Source organism: Anser anser (assembly GCF_964211835.1).
Source record: "Anser anser genome assembly, chromosome: 4".
Taxonomy (NCBI): domain Eukaryota; kingdom Metazoa; phylum Chordata; class Aves; order Anseriformes; family Anatidae; genus Anser; species Anser anser.
Window position 1 is genome coordinate 20,373,692 of NC_139724.1, and position 21,364 is coordinate 20,395,055.

Consider the following 21,364-nt stretch of genomic DNA (forward strand, 5'->3'; position numbering starts at 1 on the left):
CTGTCCCCTACCAACTGCTTCATTCTCTTGCTGTAACTCTTGCAGATAACTGCACTGTGCCCAAGCTGGCTTTGAGTCAAACCCTCCAAGACTGAGACAAAATGCTCAGCAACTTTCCAGTGTCTTTCAATGGTTTTGTTGAATATTTATTAGAATATGAAATAGTGCTTCCATTCCAGTTTCCCATGTGCTACATGGAAAAGTGGAGCTAAACATATCCACTGACTGTGAACTCTCTGAGATCTACAAATGAAGATGCTAATTTAATCATTTACTATTATTTCTCAGCTGTAGATATATGAATTAAAATATATTTTTTAGATCTATTGAACATACTCTGATAAAAGATATACTAAACCAAGTTCCTTTTCTCACCATGGTGACTGAACATAAGACAAATTAGAGCAAAAGTGCCACCTAGTGACAAAACCCTTGAAACGTTTTAGAATACATCAAAACATTTCTCTTTTTCCCTGAAATTTTAGCTGAACATGCTGTGAAGAAAACAAGCTTGCTCAGAGCCATACTAATCTTTCTGTAGTTATGCAGGATACCTTTACTGGAAAGAGGTATACATCCTCTTTCTTTATTTAATTTCTTTTTCATATTTATAGTTGTTTCAGTTGCTCCCACCATCCCATTCTGCCCATCTTAAAGTTTTGTCCTCTCTGAAATCCAAAGTTTTGGCCTATATAAATTCATCCGATATGCACTTTGTACCAGATTGATTCACTGTTCACTACATTTCTCACAAAAAGATAGTTCAGAAAAGTAGCTGAATTCCATTGTCGGCCACAGCTTTATGGCTTCAAGACATCTGCCAAAACAGACAGATCCTAGAAAGTCCAGAAGAGAGAAGCAGCTGTAAGCTGACACATGTTAGTCTTTCTGCTTCTACTCCCTCTCTCTGTCCTCCATGGGAAGCCACTGCACCTCACCATCTCAAGATCATTTCTGCACATTAGTGCAGCACTAATTAAGCATTAATTAAGCACATTTCTGCACTATATCTCATTAATCTTTAAGTCCTGAGGTATGGCCATGAGGAGCAGGAAGGGATGTCTAGGTGCTCCACCATGTTTTCTGTTTCAGGTTCCCAGTATGAACAAATTTGGGTTGGTCTTTCATCATCTTGCGTTGATTCTTACTTTGCTTGTTAATTTCTCAAGAATAGTTCCTGCTCTTTTCTAGAATACTGTGAGAATTAAAAAACGGTAAGAAGATACAAAACAAGTTTTACATCTTCACTGCACAACTCTTACTAAACAACTCATTATACCATACAATACTTCTCAGTAACTATAATATATACGTAAATATATTTAATACATCTATAAATATCTGTAACAATTTACAATACAAAAAACACAGGAAAAATTAATAATTTACTACTCCAGAAAATGCTTGACTAGGAATAGTCAATATTTCATGTCTGCTATTATTGTTCAAAGAGCAAAATTGATGTTGCCCTCTATTTGACATGGAAAAGCATTTTAATATATTATAATGCAAATATTTCACAAATTATATGATCTAACAACAATTTTCCAAAGAAAACTCCATACACACTGGAAATTAGGCAGGGATTAAGAATCCACATTTTAATTTAACTGAGTGAGTTTTCCTACTATAGAGACTGCTGCCATGAATTACATTCATTCTTTTTGGTTCCTTAGTTTTCAGCATCTGAGATGCATTTTTCAGCACAGCCAAATAATCCTTTTTCACAAAATAAATAAAGCTTATACTAAAAGTTTGTAACAAATTATTCCCTTTTGCCCTTCTGTGGAAGCACAGATCTTGTTGGTCTCTGTACATCTTCACCATTAAGAATTTTTAATTTCTCTGTGCAGAAGCCATGAGAGGCATCATGTCTTCTTCCTAGAAACTAGCTCAGGTCACTTCCAAGACGTGTTTCAGTCTCAGACATAAGGCAAAGCAACAGCAATGACTGAAAACACAATGCAACACCAATTTAATGGGAAACAGTTTTGTCTGGTTTACAATCTTATTAAAATGACTACAAAGAAGGCTATTACAAGCTGAAGAGTCCACTTTAGCAGCCTGCCTTATTTTACGATGAACAAATTGCCCTCCAGACTATCTCTACTTGTATAAAGTGTTTCATCTGTGCCTGAATGAGACTATGAATTTCTAAAATGAGGGACCTTATTTTTACAGTCTCAGGGCAGACTAATGCTGCCATTCAGCACATCATCAGTGGTGCTTGCCCCTTGCAAGATTTCTGCCTATCTGTTGTGAGATTATGATCTGCATTGATTTTCACTATAACTAAATAGCTGAATATAAGACTCTGCAAGAGATACTCACCTCTAATCTAAATAACAACTAAAGTAACTAAAGTGCATAAACAGGGGCAGATTTAAAGTAGAAGGCCAATTTTTTCTTTAATGAGACTGAGAGAGGTTCTGTGGGTTTTTTTGTTTGTTTGTTTGTTTGTTTTTTTCCCTAAGGACAGAGATGAGAAGGGGAGAAGGGAGATGAAATAAAGGTGATGAACTGCCTCTTATTTATGGCAAGCTACCTATTGGTATCAGAAAGCCTAAGCAAGATAGCACTTATTAACACTGATACATTTCTATGAGTATAAAGTTCTCATTTAATTACATATTACACTGGTGAATAAATGCAGAAAGGTCACATGTTACCTTATGAAGTTCCTCTTAAATGAAGTCATAAGGACTACATATGGCTATCACAAACTCACTCATTCTCCACATAAAACCTGTCCCTGTTACTTACTTTTAGCTATCAGGAATTTGCTGTGGATGAACAGAAAACTGATGCAAAATTTCATTGAAGAATATCTGCTCTAGATTAAAATATATCACAGTAAGATATTTTATCTGGTCAAAAGCTAGCCATGAAGTATACCTGCTGTCACTGAGACCCCTTATCCCTTCCACAGGAAGAGCTAAGTTTCCTTTGGCAATTTGCTGTCACGAGGTCCATCTCTAAGAAACAAAATATGGAGCTCCAGAGCACTGCAGAGCACAGCTAGTGCTATTCCTCTTCATTACTCCAATGGCTGGAAAATCTCACAGCAGAAAACAAACAAACAAAACAAAATGAAAGAAAAGAAAAAAAAATAAACAAAACAAAGCAAAAAAAAAAAGCAAACTTACAGACTTGCATTTTGTGCACATTTGGAAAAGAAGCTGTTGACAACATCATTATAAGAATGCATTAAAGGTTATCAGTTTGACATTGCATGTACTCTAGCAAAAACAAATTTAGCTCAATGAGCTAAGATGAGGATTTCAGAGGGTCTCCCGATGGATCTTTAATTGAGAGTTTCAGTCTCTGTTGGCACACTGAAGCATTTCCTTTGTTTCTTCAGCAGATCTTTTCTAGCAGCTTTCACTGCTTCCCCATGAGGACAGAACCACACTTGAATGCCAGAAATGTGGTTTTTTGTGTGTTTGTTTTGGCTGCATTTATGCTTTCAATTCTTTTCCTACTCATTCCCAGTCCCTTATTTAAGTCTCTGAGTTTTTGACAACATGTCTGAGGATTGCTGACCTTTCAAACCAGGCTTGGATTAAACAGAGCATGAAGACAGTTTTAGCCCCCACCTTTATCTCCCATTCTACCTCTGCATGTTGATGAATGCCTTCTCTCTCCCCCTTGATCTGTTTCTCCTATTGCATGCCAGACTTTGTCTTTTGGCCCCCTGAATACCTACAGCCAGCATGGGGGCTCCAAAAGCAGGAGGCCTCCAGCACTGTGCACCACTGATTATTCAAGACCAAGTCCCTGGGAGTCCACTACGAGGAGAAGGGAAGGCAACACTCTTCTTTCCTTAGATGTGCCTGCAGCACCACCATTCCCTCTAGCCTCTTGTTATATCTAGATTGTTTTCATCCCTGCTTTGAATGCGTGTTTTAAAAATGAACAACAACAAAAAAAGCCCAACACCTTCTGAATACAGCTGTGGCACTGCATGTCCCAGGAACCACTCTGGCCGCAGGGGCTCATTGTACAGTTAGGTACAATTTTTTGTACCTGTTTTCATTTTTGTTCAGTGTTAGTTGCAAATAAAACATCAAAAAATGAAATGCTGAACTCATTTACAGCAGCTTGATGACTATTTTTCTATTAATTTAACATTCTGAATTTCATAACATCATTTATTCCTAAAGACTCTGCTGCTGTTGACCTCCACAACACACTCACTGTGGTTGTGCGGCAATCATGAATAGAGATTTACAATATATTTTCAGCAATTAAGGTAATGTATATGATTAGAAAGCAAGGTCATGAAGTTCACCAAAGACAAAAGCAAAAGACAAATGTACCTTTCTTTATGATCCAGTGTGAAATACTGCTTCTTACAATTAAAAAATAATAATAATAATTTTTTGACTGCTGTTCCTCATATTAGTGTTAATTTGGGCCATGAAACATATTTGTTACTTGACTAAAAATAAGGAAAAAAAAAAAAGGAGAGAAAAAGAAACAGGAGAGAGCTGTCTTGATGTTTTTAAGGTGAAACAAAGAAAATTATTCTGTTACTAAGGGAGTTTCTTCAGTTATCACTGAACCTTTTGACTAGTAATGCCAGGTCAGATTTTCCTTGCCTTTTAATAATTTATCTTAATCAACTTTAATGTAAGTTATTTTTGCATAAGAGCAGAAGTTCCTGCCATCACTGAATTAAACTGTAAAACCCTGGCCTCACTGAACAAGTCCCACAGAATATTATGTGCTATCAAGGACAAAAGAAATTAATGGTTCAGGTCTATTCTTTTTTTTCAGCCAAATCAATGACCAAAATTTTTTTTTTACTACTGTTTTTTATTTAGTAACTGTAAAGTTCCTTTATTCTTGCTTTTCTACTTCTTTAATCAAGTCTTTTATGTTTCAAGCTAACAGGAAACACCATTTAAAAAACGTTAATACACGTCATCACGTTGGTCCTGGAGTTGTTATTCCATGACATCACTTCGAGCCAGTAGATTACACTCACACTATGTAGTTTTTTCTAGAATCCAGTCTAAATAGTCAACAACTTTTGTATAGACACCCGGTTGCCTGGGACGAGCGCACCCTTCACCCCAGCTGGTGATGCCCACGAGATACCACACCTCCTCATGCTTGCATGACAGTGGTCCTCCCGAGTCTCCCTGTGTCACAGGAGAAAAAGACAAGAGTACACAAGGTACAGCTCTCATCAGTACTTCTCTCTCAAAGAAAGCCTTGATAAAAATCAGTATCATTCAGTGTTAACACCAGCATAACTGCCTAGAGTTCAATTACTTTCACTTACAGCTGCTTCAGAGAGTGTTGACGTTTTTCTGTTTATCTAGTAAAATTACTTCTAAATATGTTCCAATCATTGCAAATTATTTCCACTTTCCTTTAAGGTTCAAAACTGTTGCGGTTTTGTTTGTTTGTTTGTTTTTGATTTATCTACATTCACTGATTTAACACCCAACAAAGACTACATCAACAAATGAGAAAAATAGTAAATTTGCCAATGCTTTTTCTTATAACTTTGTTTTTGGTATGTAAATCTCAGTTCTGTACGTGTTATCTTGTTTGACTGATTCTGTCCTCCCTGGGATAAAACATATTTGTTTTCTTTTCCTATTTCAAATTGATCTTTCTGAACACTGGATTCTTTAGTATAGCTGTTATGAACTGTTGGGACAACAAGCATGTTATTTTCTTATAACATCACCTCCGTGTTCTGTTATGCTGTATCAGATAAAGAAAGATTAATTGTCATTAAGGAAGAATTACTTCCCAGCTCAAGAATTATTATTCCTGAATACTCAATACTGATAATAACAACAGTGCATAAATATAGAACACAACTGTTAAATGCTTAAATTGAAAATATACCCTACTAGTCAGACAAAATTTATTTTTATCATAATTAACTCAAAATATTTAAGTTAATAGAATTGCATGAGTTTACTCTCAAGCAGAGAATTTGGCTCACTGACCTCACACTGCTGTGACATTTTCAATTCTTATAATGAACAGACCAGTCTGTTCAAGCTGTCTTTAGCCTTCCATTCCCCTTTTCCAGCACCCTCCTTTCTGGATTATTATGGATAGTGGATGCTTTAAAATAAGCTTCATATCAAGAAATAAAAACATCACATAGGAAATCTATGTTACTGGAGAAATGTTTTGAAATATTATACTTGCTCTCTATGGATTTCCCACATTTTAAAGGAATACTGTTTTGTTCCCTAATTGGATGAGAGTGAGAATTTGTACTTTATTCTCTCCTTTATTTGCTCTTCACCATTATTATTTTTCAAGGAAAAGTGATATAATTCTTAGAAAACTAATGAATTTTGCCTCAATACTTAACTTGAAACACAAAGTGGGAAGTTAACTTTGTTCCCTTTGTAGGAGACACTAGAGAAGGAGTGCTCTTTGTAGGAGACACTAGAGAAGGAGTGCTTTCTCTATATATACATGTACACTCAGAGTTTTTTTATCTGGAGCCACATAAAGTCTATCCCTGAGGATTTCGATGTCACATAAGAAGCATTCTCCACGTAACTTGATTATCAGTGCTTTCAGCAAGCGAAAGTGATATGTTAAACAGCTCTATTTATAAATATATTTTTGTTATGAAAATTAAACATGTTATTATGGTATTCAATTATATACTTGAACATATGTTTGGAATACATGACTATATATGACTTCTTTCCATTACCTTGCAAGCATCCCTTCCACCTTCATCATAGCCAGCACAGATCACATTGTCATCTATTCTGCGCTTCCGGTATCTTGCCTGGCATTCCTCTTTTGACATTAGGGGAACAGTAACTTTCTGAAGAATATCTTCTACAAGACCTGTGCAATAGGTGGCATGATCAGACAAGTGTCCAGTTCTAGCAAAGTAAAAGTTAAAATTAAACTCTAGAAATCTCCATACAGTGACATTGCAAAGTCAGAGGTCAATTGTTTTTAGTGTGCAATTAGGCAGTCATGATGATGTTTTCCCTTTTTTTGTGTGTGTGTTAGTAAACAATGTTGACTGTCTGTTTTTGTTTTTGGAATGTTTTTAAAACACCATGTTACCTGAGTATGACTTACGACCAGGAAAGGCTCAAAAGTCTTGTGTGATTTGCTGTGAATCCCTGTATCTTTTTCAGAACTTTGAGTCTTGGAGCCTGTATTCCTATTAAAGACATTGCTTTGTACTATTGATAATTATTTCTTAGTAATGTATAACAATCGGGTTGCAATACAATAAGATTGTAATACCTCCCAATTTCCAAATCTGTGCTGCTCCATATCCTAGGAGTCTACAGGATGAAGGAATTTCCATGTAGAGCAAATAAAAGTATTTGAGAGCAGCCTTTTTTTACAAATTAACAGAAGAAATTAGCCCAGACAATATCTGCCAATTTTTTTTTACAATTTCACATTGAAATCTAACACTCAAACAGGAAGGCGTGGAAAAGAGGGAACTCAGTTTAAGTAGGTTTATCTATATATGTAATAACAGACTTTGATAACTAACAGCTATTTGGCCAACCTCCAGGTAAGGTCAGAGTATTCAACCATATCTACTATCAAATACTATCAAAACACAAAGGTCATTGTCATTGTCCATAAACAACCTTCAGAATCATAAAAGTAACATACTTCTATCTCTGATTGTTGAAGTGAAGTCATACGAATAAAGTCACATCAAATACAAGCATGAGTTATGTGCAGACTGTAATTCAAGATCCCACAGTTCACCATTAAATCTATTATCTATATCTCAGTATGTGAATTATCTATATTATTATTTTATACTATTATCTCTATCTCACCTCATAACTTGAAGTATCTTTGTAAGCATAAAAGGTGATGCAAAACTAGCTAACTTGCAGTGCTCATCTATCTACCACAGGAAAGCCTGAGAACACAATGTAGAGAATCAAACTATAGGAGTAGTTATATTCATGTTCGTTGACTCTGATGACTGTTATGGATTCATATAAACAAAGCCGTGAGCAAATGCATGTTCTTTGTGTAGCTTGTGATCACAATTCCTGGTTTCAAGACTCAAGAGCGTATTTTGGGAGGTGTGGTTTTGTTTGTTTGTTTGTTTGTTTAAACACAATGAATTTTTCAAATAAAAGAGCACACTTTAAATATTTATCTGTACCTCTTTCCTTTCTGTAACCCCATCCAATTACCCAACAGTCAGTATAAAGCATGTTAGCTTCCTCTTTCGATGGCAGGCAAATAGGTAGTTGAAGATCTAAAATATAATTTAAAATATTAGTTTGGCTAGTAGAGACAGCTACAATATTAAGGTTTTATAGGTATCTACATAGCCTATGAAGATAACCTACATGTTATGCTTTGTACCTTATAGTAGATATCTCCCCAGTCATGTGAATAAAAGCCACACATTTTCTTTTCAACTCCAACAGAATGAAACCCAGTAATTGCATATTAAGGGAAACAATCCCAGTTTTCATGAACTGCCACACCAAAACCAGCCTATATCATCCTGCACATTTTCAGAATACCTCTGAAATACTCTACATACCAGTAAAATTCATAGGCTTGTCAAGTTTTAGTAAAGCAATGTCATATCCAGTCTGTGCATATGTATACTGAGGGTGAATAATAATCTCTTCCACTTTGAAGAAAGGTGTATCTTCTTTTATTTCTGATTGTTTTAAAATACCAGCATAAACACGCCAAATGTTGGGATTCTGACGACTAAGGAAAAAAGGCAAACAGTCAGTCTGTGGCACAAAGATTTACACTTATTCAGAGTTTGTGTGCAGGTGCCAACATCCTCTGTCCCTCCCAAGTATAAAGTGAACAGCACTGAGGTCACTTTTCCCGTTTGAATTTTCACACTCTCTAACCTAAAAAAGAGGTTTGTCTTCCACTTCCATTCCTTCCACTTCTCATTGCTTTTGTTCCACTTTCTAGTTATATTTTCATCCCAACATCAGTCTCCCCTCTCTTTTATGTTCGGAATCTCAGTGTCCTGATTCTTTTTCACACTCCTTCCCCTTTTGCTTTCTTTCATTTTCTCTTTTCTTCTCCTCTTATTATTTTTACCTTCAAGGGCCTAATGCAAGCCCTGAAGAAGAAAATGAGATTCTTTCCATTCATTCCAGTACAACAGCTTTTGTAGTAACCAAAATAGAATTGTAAATACAAATTCAAGTAGAGTCTAGTCAGACACTGCAATGAATGTAAATAGAGATTAGAAAATGTAATACCATAGACCTATATGAAAAGTTCCAGTTAATCTTTATGACTTCAACTTTACTTTGAGTACATTTAAGGGATATTTCATTGTGATATTCTCTCATTAAGGCAACATAAAAATTTTGGTACATGCTTTGAAGAAAATGAAAAACCTGTCTTAAATGAATTTTTCAAAATTTTTGAAGATTTCATGTATTTATTCTTAAATATCAGTTGGCTTTAATAGTTTCTAATGAACACAGTCCATATTTTTAATTTTAAAATGTAACTTTTCCCCTTGCCTTTTGTAGTACTCGTAGCTTCTACAACATTCGATAGCAGGTAGAGAATGATATTCTACATACAGGGTTTTTCAGAGTCTTTAGGCCACTTAACCACTTTTATAAGGTTTTTCACCGGAAGCCAAATGTTGGCAACATTACTCTCTTATTTGAAGCATTTTATCTGTTACCTGTGCCTTTTTTCCCATCACACAGAATCAATATACAGCCAGCCTTACAACTTTCACTCTGTAAATGACAGGACAACCTGCTTTACAGGTGGTGAACATCTAACAAGGGAAACAGTGATTAAATCAGCTCTTCACAACACAAGTGGTTTCATGACCCAAATGTGATGGCAATTTTGTGGTCACGAACAACACATACTATATGTGTCTGTGCAAATTAGCCTTTATCCTCTAAGTATTCAATGCTCTAAATATTTTCCTTACAGGTGAAATCTCTACTAAAATCAGAGTGTTGATTAACTGATTGATAAAAATAGAAAAGAGAAAATTAACCAAAACCAGCACAATTAGTATTTGGATGCTTCAGAGAAAGGTAGCACTTGTACTAGAAGCAACATAAGTGGACCCCTAGAGGTTAACGTGTGTCCTGGTCTTTGCTGAGCACCCTGCTGCTGAAGGTATCAGATTGGTACTATTCCCTATGTGCCACAGAGAAATCTCTGAGATAATTATTTCAAGTATGTGAAATGGAATACTTAACAACAGATTTTCCTTGGTGATATGATATTACAGTAAGAAAAAGTTTATAAAGCATGAAAATGTCTATGCTACTGTAGGTATCTGGTGTCTGTTTAGAACTCCATCTCCTAGATGCATTAAAACAATTTAGCATTAGTAGCACAATACTATGTTATGAAGGGTGAAGTGTGGTGTACCAATTATGTTAGGAATATGAATTGTTTACCTTAAAAGTTCATATTTTGGTTACATCAAAATACTTTATTCTATTCTAGTCATTTTTGTCATACAGATTTATTTTTCTGAAAGGTGGATCTCAATTTATCTCACATTCTGGATGAAATTTTCATTTTCAAATTTACATTTAGGACTCACCTCATGAAACAGTGAGCAGCTGTAAGAATCCACTGGTTACTGATGATAGAGCCCCCACAGTGATGTCTCCGACGAAACAATTTCACATGCAAGCTTACTTGCCACGGCCATTCACCAGGGGAAGCGTCTGTCCCTCCAACTATCCTAATAGTTCTTGCAGAATGCTGCATGCATACTACAGAAATAATTGGAAACTGTCCTTAAGGATAATTTTCACTTGCCCATGAAGATGAGACTATTGCTGACCTGCGAATAGGGACTGATCTGCGAAGGTGATACATAAGACATTCTAATCCCTTTACAATTTTTGATCATAAAGTCCAATTTAACCAAGTTCACAATGCCACTGTCTGTGTTTACAGTGTGCAGGCTGGGCATAATTAACTTTTTCAGAACGCTCTTTAACTTCATGAGGTGTCTCATTAACGTTTCAATTCAACCAATTTTCAGAAAGAAAAATAAAATATGGAGGCTTAGGCTTTCTGCACAAAAATCAGTTAAACAATGTCTCTCTTAAATGAGAGCTTTACTTACCAGTACTGGCCTTTTTTTTACATAATCTTAGTGAGTATCCAGAGATCCTTCCTGGCCCGTGTTGTATTTCCACTGGAGATCCATGTGAGGACATTCTTAGATGACACTCGCACTTTCTGACAATAAATTAATGCAAAGATTCAGTTTGTACCTCTTGCACAGAACACACACATTATATCCCTTCCCTAAGTTTGTGGAAGGATTCTTTCAGAAATCTTTAAACATTTTTTTAAATGTATCTTACCTTTCCTCATTGCATGAATCTTTGAGGGGAAAGTAGGTAAAAAATTGGCAGCGGATCATGTCTGTGCAAACCTGCTGACAGGCTTTGTGTCCTTTTGTATAAGTGACATTGAGTTCATCTCCCAGAAAATTCATATGCACATAAGTGCGAGAATTGCAGGCTGTAAAAATGAGTGTGTTCCAAACATCAGTAGGTCTATTAATTTCATTAATTCAAAATTCATACTCTTAATGCAATTTATTATTTACCAGGAAAGTATCTTCTGCAATTTAGGAGACCAAAGCCCGATATTGCATTTTCTCGTAACGTAAGTGCCTCTGGTGTTCCACTTGTTGAGGTCATCAGAAGGCAAAGATTTCTGAAATGAAAAAAAAAAATTAAAATAGCTGAATCTGTTCTCACATCCTAAAATTGATATTTTAGGTTGAGGTAAGGGATGGTTCTTTCTTAAATGTGCTTTCCACCTCTGATTTCTGTTGACTGTAGTTTTTTAATTCCTCTCACTACTGGATACGAAAGTAGGAATTTCAATCTGTAAAAAGAAACACTTTCAAAACTGTTAATTTCATCCATCATCTTTTCAAGTAAATGACTTAATACTGAAAAACCAGATGCCTCTTTACAATTTCGTAAAACTCAGCTTTAAGTCATTAAAGCAATCCCAGATATGCAGCTATAGTACAAGATCCCCGGTCACACTGGAGAACAGATGAAATGCTGACAGGAAACTATAAATGTATGAATACAACACATAAAAAAGCTGTGTTTTACTGAAAGTAACCCCTTAACAAGAATTTCCATAAATACAATAAAATGTTGGTTATAAAAGGGTGAGGGTTGTTGTTTTTTTCATGGTTTTGTTCTTGTTTTTTTGTTGTTGTGGTGGTGGTTGTTTTTAATATTTACTTAGAGAATTAAAAGTTCTCATATTCACCTTTGGGATGCTATTTGCCATTCCTTGGTGAAAAATGTAAAGAACAGGCAGTTTGGAAAATAAGTACAAATAGTCTGGCAGACGGAGGTATCGGGAGTAAAAAAACTTGTAACATTCATTCCTGAAAATTCTTGATGTTCAAAAAGGTCCATTTTACAATCTGTACAAAAGAAGAACAGAGTATCAAAATTCCAATGATTTTCTGTCATCAGAATATTAAGGTTTACAGATCATTCATTTGTATTTTTATTCACAGTTTCCCTCCTTTGTGACTGATAAAATGAAAAGAAGTGAAAAAGAAAAAAAAAAAACAGTAAAAGCGAGAGGCAGATCTTAATGTGACTCCTGATCTTTGATAAGTTTAAAAAAAAAAAATTTACATAAAAAATACAGGACATTAATTACACAATAGAAACACACAAAACAACAACAACAACACAAAAAAAAAAGGGAGTAGAAAATAAGGGTTAATAAATTCTGATAATTAGTAGGTAAGACCCCCTGTTAAAAACTAAATAGAGTTCAGGAGAGCAAATAACTTTTTGAAGAAATGATATTCAAAGTAGAAATATGGATTTTAGGGACACAAACCCATGAACCTTCAATGGCCTCAAAGAAGGCACTTTGCAAAAAGCAGAATGTAAGACAAATTACTATGGACAAGTAATAGCATGAGTGCATAAGGACAAAATCAGAAAGGCAAAGGCACAAGATGAAAGGCCAAGCAGCAAGGAACAAATTCTCAAAAGAAAAATATTTATTCAGTTCCAAACAATTAGCATTAGGAAAGGAGCTGGGGTTCTGCTCAGGGAAGAAGTAAAGTTAATGACAGAAGACACAAGAAAAGCTTAAGAACTGCCTCTCTCTTCATGGAAACAAACTGCAGTTAGATGGTCAACAACATTAGCATTACTGAACAGAGGGAAGAGGACATGGTAGAACAGGAAATAGAGAAATCCCACAATAATGATGATTTCAGTGTTCTTAGAATCTGATTGAAGGAATCTCAAAGTTTCTTGGTAGAATTTAGTTTTTGGTATTCACAGAGGATAGCTGTGATTCCCAACGCTTTGAAAGGGAAAGTACAGCATCTGTATTTAAAATGATGAAGCTGGAACATAAACAATGTAGGATTAGTCAGCCTAAATAGTAATGAAAAGGTAGAACAAATATTCAAGTAAATCCATTTCAGATATTTACAACACAAGACAGAAGATGACACTGAAATTTACAAATATATTTGACAAACCTCTATCTGAACAGGTAGAATTGATCTGTCTTGGATTAGGACAAATGACCTCTTTAGATGACCTTGTTATCCAACAGTACTGTCTAGGCTTCTATGATCTCATGATTTATTTCTTCTCTCTCCCTTCCTCTTGCCTTTCTTGCAAGACAGAAAAAGCAAGAAAAGACAGGTAGAAACGAGGCTGAACTTCACATGCATTCAGAAATTCTAATTTCATTTATGATAGATCATTAATGTCATGTCACTACTGTCATAAACCATAAATATTCTTGATGAAGTCTCAAGTGTCTGTTGACTTTATCTTAATATCATATTGTTTGTCCATATGCTACAGTCCTCTGATTCTTCTCAAAGTCTATCAGCAGGACCCTCCAGAGTACTGTGATTTTTCTCCTAACAATGAATCTATCTCCCTAGTTTCTCTTAATGGAGCAATTTGTAAAATAATCTTCCTTCCATCCTTTCTTAGAGAGAGAGAGAGAGAATAGCCAAATTTTCTTCTCTTTACAAACCTTTTTCTTCCTTTTATATTCTTCACACTTCATTTTTCTGTAAGTGCACTCATTCTTAAGATCTGAATCAACTACTTTTTCAATAATTTCCAAAGATTATTCCTCCAGTAGGACTGAAAGAGTCTGAATAAAACATGTTGATATAGAAAGAAAGATTCAGCAAGTCTAGGAAATACAAAAAGTGATTTGTATGGGAAAACTACATTAACTGTGAACTAAAATAAGGCTACATGGAAGTATAATGTCATCATTGTTCAGAAGGGAAAATACCAGACAGTAGGATAAGGTGGAGGTAGAATTAAAACGAACAAAATGAACCAAAGATGTTTTGATTAAGAATAAGAAGATATAATTCATACAGTCTGATCTTGTACTCCTAAGAGTTTTGCCTGAGTAATGATTACAAGAAGTAGCACAAACAGTGCTTTTATCAAAACCACCTGCAGAACACAGTGTTCCTTCATATTAGGCAGTTGTATGAGAAAACTGCAAGTCTTCATTAGAAAATTCTAAGCACATATATGGTATACCAACAGAATTTAGAAGGATTTATATTCCTCTTGTTCTTGACTTTGATGGGATTTTATCTTTCATTTTTGTATCTATGATGCAAAGATAAAATGCAGTTTCATCAGGCTAATCTAGTGAAAGAATTCTTCAATCTCCAAAGCAGACAACTGTTTTTGCAATGCATAATAATAAAATGGAAATAAAAATAATTTTTTAAAAACTCTTTTTTGCCTGAGAGTACTAACTGTAACTCCAAGAATAAGTTAATATTGTAATTCTTTTATGAAATGAAACGTTGATCATATCAGAGATAGACTGCACCTCATTATCCATAACACTTGAATCTAAACTGAATCAATAGAGATTTTTAGTTACCTATTTCAGAAAGCTGACATGGCTTTAAGGAGAATCCAGACACAACCTCATCAAGCACCCTTATGCTGGTTGGAGTTCCTAACCTGGTATGTTTCAAGAAGCATTTTTCACTGAGTGATAAAGAATAAAGAAAGAAGTAAGACAACAGATCATCTTCCTTAGTCTACATCAATCTTCTGGTTCCATAATTCCTACCATGGGCCAGAGCAACCTCCAGTATCCATAAAAACCTTCAAATGAGGAACAGATCCAACTGAACAATGTTTAACTTGTAAAACTGAGCAGGCTAACAGCTCAAAAATAGTCCAAGTACAAATGAATGTCTCTGGTTGCACTGATGATGCTATTTTCAGTAAGCAGTAAGCAGAGCAAGATTTAACTGAGTAATAATGCTGCACGCCTACTAATATAGTTCATATTTGAATATCTCCAGGGATTTACTTTTTTTCAGTGCTATGATAATCAAGTTTGTCTTTCTCATCAATGGACAGATGAAAGCTAACTTACTGCAGATATTTTCCTACCTGTAAGTTTGATTAAACATTACAAGGATTAGCAGTCAAAGAAAAAAAATATATTTCCTTGAATAAATTCACCCTAGATTGCTCTGATATTGTTGTTGACATTTTGTTGACTAAAGCACAGCACTGGCCAAGAAAAGGGATCAAACCTGTATTTACCGAAAGCTTGCATTGTGAAATATTTTTGAGGCATATGTAAAAAAATGACAGTGGTCATCATTGGTGCATCTTTTTTGACACTGTTGATAGCTCTCAGCCACAGTAACATCATAATTTTCCCCTTCCATATCCAGACCTATGTGGACATCTGGGCTGCAAGCTGTGGAAAAAGAAAGAGACAAAGTTCTGAAAGCATTCTTCTACTCTCTCTCTTTTTTTCTTTTTTTTTTTTCCAAACTGCCCAAAAGATAGCAGTTCATATGGCAAAGACCTTGTAATCCTAATGTCACTTCCTGTGCTCACTTCAGCTACATCACACTTCATATATGCTTCTAGTAACAAAATCAGAAGTGTAGGCATAACAGAGCACCACATGGCAGAGGAAAAACTGACAGACTTTGACACCGCCTCTACCTACACCAAGATCATGATGAAGTTAATCATGCAAGAACTCAGGATTAATACTAAAACACATACTTTTCTATTTCCAAATTTATATGGCAGTTCAAAACTTCAAATATATCCTCATAAGCAACAGCCATCTCCCATTTGAGCCAAAAGATTCAATTTACACTAATTTTGACCATGGAGTTTGACATAGCTTTTGCCCCCACAGGATGCAGGTTTCACCGCTGGGTCAGTAGGGTCTTTTCACAGAACACATGAGTAAGGCATACCCTAGTGGGGTTTTTAAACAGGATGGGGCACGAAAGGGCTTTTAAAAGTCCTGAATGCTCTGAAAGGCACGTTCCAGTCAGAAGCAAACACAACTGACCTATCAATAAGCTGCAATGGCGAACTTGCATCAAGTAGGACCCATTTAGCTCTTTAAATTAATCTTTACGACTGGAGGTATCAGTCATATATCTGCCTCTAGGAAATGAAACCATGACAGCAGGAGCTCCCGCTCCCCCTTTCTGTGGAGCCTTAGCAGTGCATAGCTGAAAACAGTGGAAGATTTTTAAGTCATGTATGAAAGAGACAAAGCAAAAGACATAGCAGTCACTGCTTGGTTGCTTCCTAACTCAGTTCCTGTTTTCAAAATGCTAAATTTCTAACATATCTGCTACATGATAAAATTCATACATGTGAATAGCTATATCTTACCACTAATTTTGATGTTACATTGTTTTAAAGAATGTCCAGAAACAGCTCCTTCCATATCCGCTTTTGGCAACATTTCAGTATCACTGTCTTTTAAGTAGCAGGAAAACCTGTGTTTTAAAATGCAGCAATTCACAGTTTTGCAGTATAACACAGTCCTTCCTAAAAGTTTCTCAGGTGAAATGCAGGTTGAACATTGTTCCTCAACATGAAAATGAAGACAATAAATGCAATTTAGAGAAAGACAGGGTAGAACTGCAGCTGCTCTGTTGGCACTGTCATGCTTGGTGGCAGATGAAAATATGTGGTATATATGGAAGCTCCAAAAGGTCTCCTACAAGCAAGAAGCACAGCCCTGTTCCACCACTTGTAACTGGGTTACGAGGAAAGAAACACACTGGGCACAGAGAGGGAAGGCAGCCTCATCTCAGGGTATTGACACTAAATCAAGAGAAAAATATTCTAAAGAGAATGGATGGGGGAGAGGGGTACAATAGAGGGGATCACTGGAGACATAAAATTGGTCATATTGTCCCTCAGCAATAAATAAGTGGCACAGAGGAAGGAGTGCACTGCTGGTGCTATTTCCTTGGAAGGACTGGTATGTGAGTGTGAAAGATTAGCTGTTGTCAAATTTAATCTTTCAAAGTTCAGCAAATACTCTTCTAGATTATAATTTTTAAAGATGCATGGTATTGTCTTCCGTGGCAACCTTGTAGCCTTCTCTGCATGCCTGTGTTCTGTCAAAATGTTACTGAGCGTCTAACATTGTCACAGGACACCAGCAAAATCCACAAGAATATGAGCATTTTACCTCTTTGCAGGATCTTTAGTCCATGTCACTGGCAAGTATGTGAAGAGCAGACAGGTAGGATGGTAAGTACACACTATTTGACAGTAATTGGCACTTGGTGTGAAAACTGTGGAGAGGTCTCCTCCTTGGAAGTATGTATTTTCATAGATCTGAGTCACACATTCTGATATAGAATAACAAAACATGTAAATTATTAGAGATAGGAGTATGGACATTTAATCAGGAGAGGGTGAAGCCACTGCCCCTTCTTGACATTGACCATGCTTTTGACTCCTTTGGCAGGAGAAGAGGGCAAGGGGGGCGAGTAGAACCATTCCTCTGAGAGTCTCATCCTTGCTCTCCAGCCTGGTAGAAATAAAACTCTCTGGGGTCTCTCTGTCCTCTCTCTTACCCCACACCCAAGGCTGGAGCAGGGCAGCTTGAGCAGTGACAGAAGCCCTAGCAGCAGGGTCAGCCATGAGGCCATGAGGTAAGTGCCACTCATGGCAGATCTCAGGAGCAGTAGAAGCATCTTCCAAGGGAGTTCAGTATAAAGAACCATTAAAAGGAAAACCAGGAGGATGTACAGAGCCCAAAGAGAGTTAGAAACTTGTATGTGAAGATTGTCCTATTGCTGAATGATGCTCTGAGGCCAGATTCACAGTCAGTGCCACTGTGTTTATCTTCAATGGCTCACAGTGTTTTAGATACTTCCAGCTTCCTTACAATCTGCCTCAAACCCAATCTGACTTGCTTCTTAACAACAACAACAAAAGTAGTGATCCAGGAGCAATATCTCAAGAATCTCCTAGAATACAAATAAACTGGATTACCACCTCAGATCTTCAGGAATTCATCAATCCCATATTGAATTCTCTAATGAAATCCACTCACGCTGCACAGCCATGTGACTGGAATGAAAGTACCTAAGTGGCAACCCCTTCCCATCTTTCCAAATTAAGGAATTTGTCAGATCTCCTTGTTAAAATATCCAGAATAAAAAATAAATAAATAAATATCCAGAATTTTCTGGTGTAGATCTTTCCATGACCTTTATTTAAAAACTGGTATTTATTATTCTCTTTAAAAACTGGTATTTATTATTATTATTATTATAGAATTTCTTTGCCCAACTTTGCCACTAACAGAAAAGCATTTTCTATTACTCAGATAACTTTAAATTATTTATGAAGTAAAATGAAAAGACTATTGCAATTATCTGTTGTATCAGACATTTTGGCTCTTATTTACCAACTATTAATGTAAACTAGTACGCCCTAAAAAATAAAATAAAAAAATTAAAAAAAAATAAATCATGGAATTTAATATTATGTTTGACTTTTAATACTACATAAAACTATACCAGCTCTGAATACCTTAGTTTAATAAAGATATTTATTTCCTGAGCCTCAGAAATGTTCCAAGATTTCAGTTCTACTGAGATTTTAATCCGGGTAAAATATTTCTGAAATAATAGTACATTTGTCAAAGAGATTTTGCTAAAAAGCTGCATTACCTCATTGTCCTCTGAGAAAACAGCTAGTGCATTACTGAATGTAAATCTGTGTTAGGCCTTAGTTATAATTTATCAGCACAGGGAACTTCAGGGAAGTGCAAAGCAATTTTTGTAGTTTGACTTTTGCTAACCAAAGTAAATCATTAACACATTGAAAAACACACAGAGTCGTCATGCACCCCAGCACCAACACAAATCACTGCCAGCTTTACAGGGCACTAATTTGTGCAGGGAGGAAGCAGCTCCCTTCCTAATTGGCTGCCCATGTTGTTAGCTTTGCTGTTGGGTGCACAGCACTTTCTGAAGATCGTATTGGTTTCACAGAGAAGAGCTGGATACAGCCATGGTCTGACAGAAAACTGCCTGTAGTATGGTCCCAGGTGCACTGGACAAGGTGAAATCATTGGGGGGGTTGGAAGAAAAATGTCAGTAAAGCCCATTAGAAACTTCAATCCCTATCACAGGGATGGAAAAATTAATTAGAAACTTCCATCCTCTGTGAGTTACCCAAAAATTAATTGAGTGCAACCCCACTCTCTCAGGACCAGGCTGCACTTAGGACTGTGTGTCCTCCCACCAAAATCATGTTGCTCTGTAGCTCTACTCACTCTGCATAAAAATGTTTAGGCCATTTGAATATTACTCTTTTTAATCTCCCCTTCCAGATGAGCTACATTACTCTGTGTACCTGTCTTAGGAATTATATATTGACTTACCACCGTAAACTGAAGCAAGTAAGAAAATGAAATAAAAAGTCTGATAAATCCAAATCATCCTAAAAAACACAAAATTATTCTTAGGATATTTTTAATAGATGGCACATATTTAGCTTTATAAAGTACCCCAATGCATATCATGTGTAATCTTATGCTATTGATTCAAAATTATATGCAGTTACAGCATAAATGCAGTCACACAAGAGCAACAAAGGTTTAGTCCTTTACTTATGGTTGCAAGAAACACTAAAGCTTATAAGTGCTTGGAGAATTTCTGCTTTGTTTCACATCAGCATATTTATTCTTACTTAGACCGAGAGCAATATTCCATCAGAATATCATTAATCCTGACTCTGTCCTGGTAGTTAAATGGATATTATTATCAATGCAATAAACAAATGACTCACACTCACCACTTCTGGCACATGTTATAGGAATTTTAAATTTATTTCTATATTCTTTTTTTTACATGCTAAACATAAACTGAGAAAGACTCAAATCAGCCACACAACATAATCCACAAATAGATCAATATACACTGCATTGTTGTTACGGAAACCTTTCAATGAATATCAATTGCAGGTGTTACATACCTGAATATACGGTAGGTCTGGATGAACGGATAAGGTTTATGTTCCGCTGGGGAAAAAAAAAAAAAAACAGTTTGTGTTAAATATTACTGTGCCTGCAATACTAACTTCTCTTTAATGTTGAACTTTGAATGGGTGCTCATTCTGTCAATATTGTTACTGACCTTGGGCTGCATTTTCAGAGTGCGTATAACAGCACTGCACTGAAATCAAAGTGCAGGGTTAACACCATCTAAGCCTTTGCCTCTTGATGACATTTTAAAATAAAAGGTTTGGAACAGCCAGCCTCTGCTATTACCACAAGAACCAACATAAAAAAAGGAAATGAGATTCATGCTTATATCAGTATTAATCTCAAGAGTAAATCCTGAGCTAACAGGGAATATTGGTGTGAGATCAGTACGAATGGCATCTCAGGTCCGTGTAAATGACACCATTAGGAAACTAATGAAACCAAGGGGAGACTCATCATCTGTGTTTTCTTACTACTATACCATTTTCATCAGGCATTCCCTTGGCAAACAGCATATCCTTTAGCTATGTATTCTGTGCTGTTTTCCCTAACATCATTTCATGTTCTTATTCCTCTGCAGAAATTATTCTGTATGCATCTTCCAGATAGTTTTACTGTGGCCTTTGCTACACTCCTTTTCTCTTTTGTTGTTAGATGCAGCTCACAATATCTTCAGTTTGCCAGAAGCCAGAAAAAAAAAAAACAAAAAACACTGCTTGCATAGGTATGAAATGTAAGTCCACCAACAAGAAGTCAAACTCAATTTAAAGCTGATCTAAACCACTGGTTTTGATTTCCAGCATTCTTTTTAACTTGTGTGACAAAGGGAAATAAATTTCAAATTAAAAAATAAATAAAATACATGTATCATTTCAAAGTGAAATTGCCAAAGGGAAAACCTTTTCCATGTTTTTCCTCTTTTCTTTTAGACTGAATATGCTAGCAAGACAGATAAATATGTTCGAGTCAAAAAGAGTCCAGATCAAAACATTTCAGCCAACTGTGATCGTTTTGAGCATGCTGATGGTTG

General features: G+C 35.9%; 1 protein-coding gene across 1 annotated transcript in view; it reads right to left on the bottom strand.

The window, feature by feature from the left end:
* Positions 1–4,797: 4,797 nt before the first annotated feature.
* Positions 4,798–21,364, bottom strand: part of LOC310899682 (coagulation factor XI-like) — a 36,555-nt gene continuing 19,988 nt past the window's right edge. The window contains exons 11-25 of the mRNA XM_083836408.1: positions 20,325–20,370; positions 19,732–19,790; positions 17,521–17,683; positions 16,710–16,816; positions 15,603–15,762; positions 14,923–15,032; positions 12,277–12,436; positions 11,591–11,700; positions 11,343–11,502; positions 11,099–11,214; positions 10,565–10,739; positions 8,543–8,718; positions 8,153–8,248; positions 6,704–6,843; positions 4,798–5,147 (exon numbers count right to left, since the gene is read on the bottom strand). Of these exons, the coding sequence (XP_083692534.1) occupies positions 4,992–5,147; positions 6,704–6,843; positions 8,153–8,248; positions 8,543–8,718; positions 10,565–10,739; positions 11,099–11,214; positions 11,343–11,502; positions 11,591–11,700; positions 12,277–12,436; positions 14,923–15,032; positions 15,603–15,762; positions 16,710–16,816; positions 17,521–17,683; positions 19,732–19,790; positions 20,325–20,370 (1,934 nt within the window). The 3' untranslated portion in view covers positions 4,798–4,991. The remainder of the gene's footprint in view (positions 5,148–6,703; positions 6,844–8,152; positions 8,249–8,542; positions 8,719–10,564; positions 10,740–11,098; positions 11,215–11,342; positions 11,503–11,590; positions 11,701–12,276; positions 12,437–14,922; positions 15,033–15,602; positions 15,763–16,709; positions 16,817–17,520; positions 17,684–19,731; positions 19,791–20,324; positions 20,371–21,364) is intronic.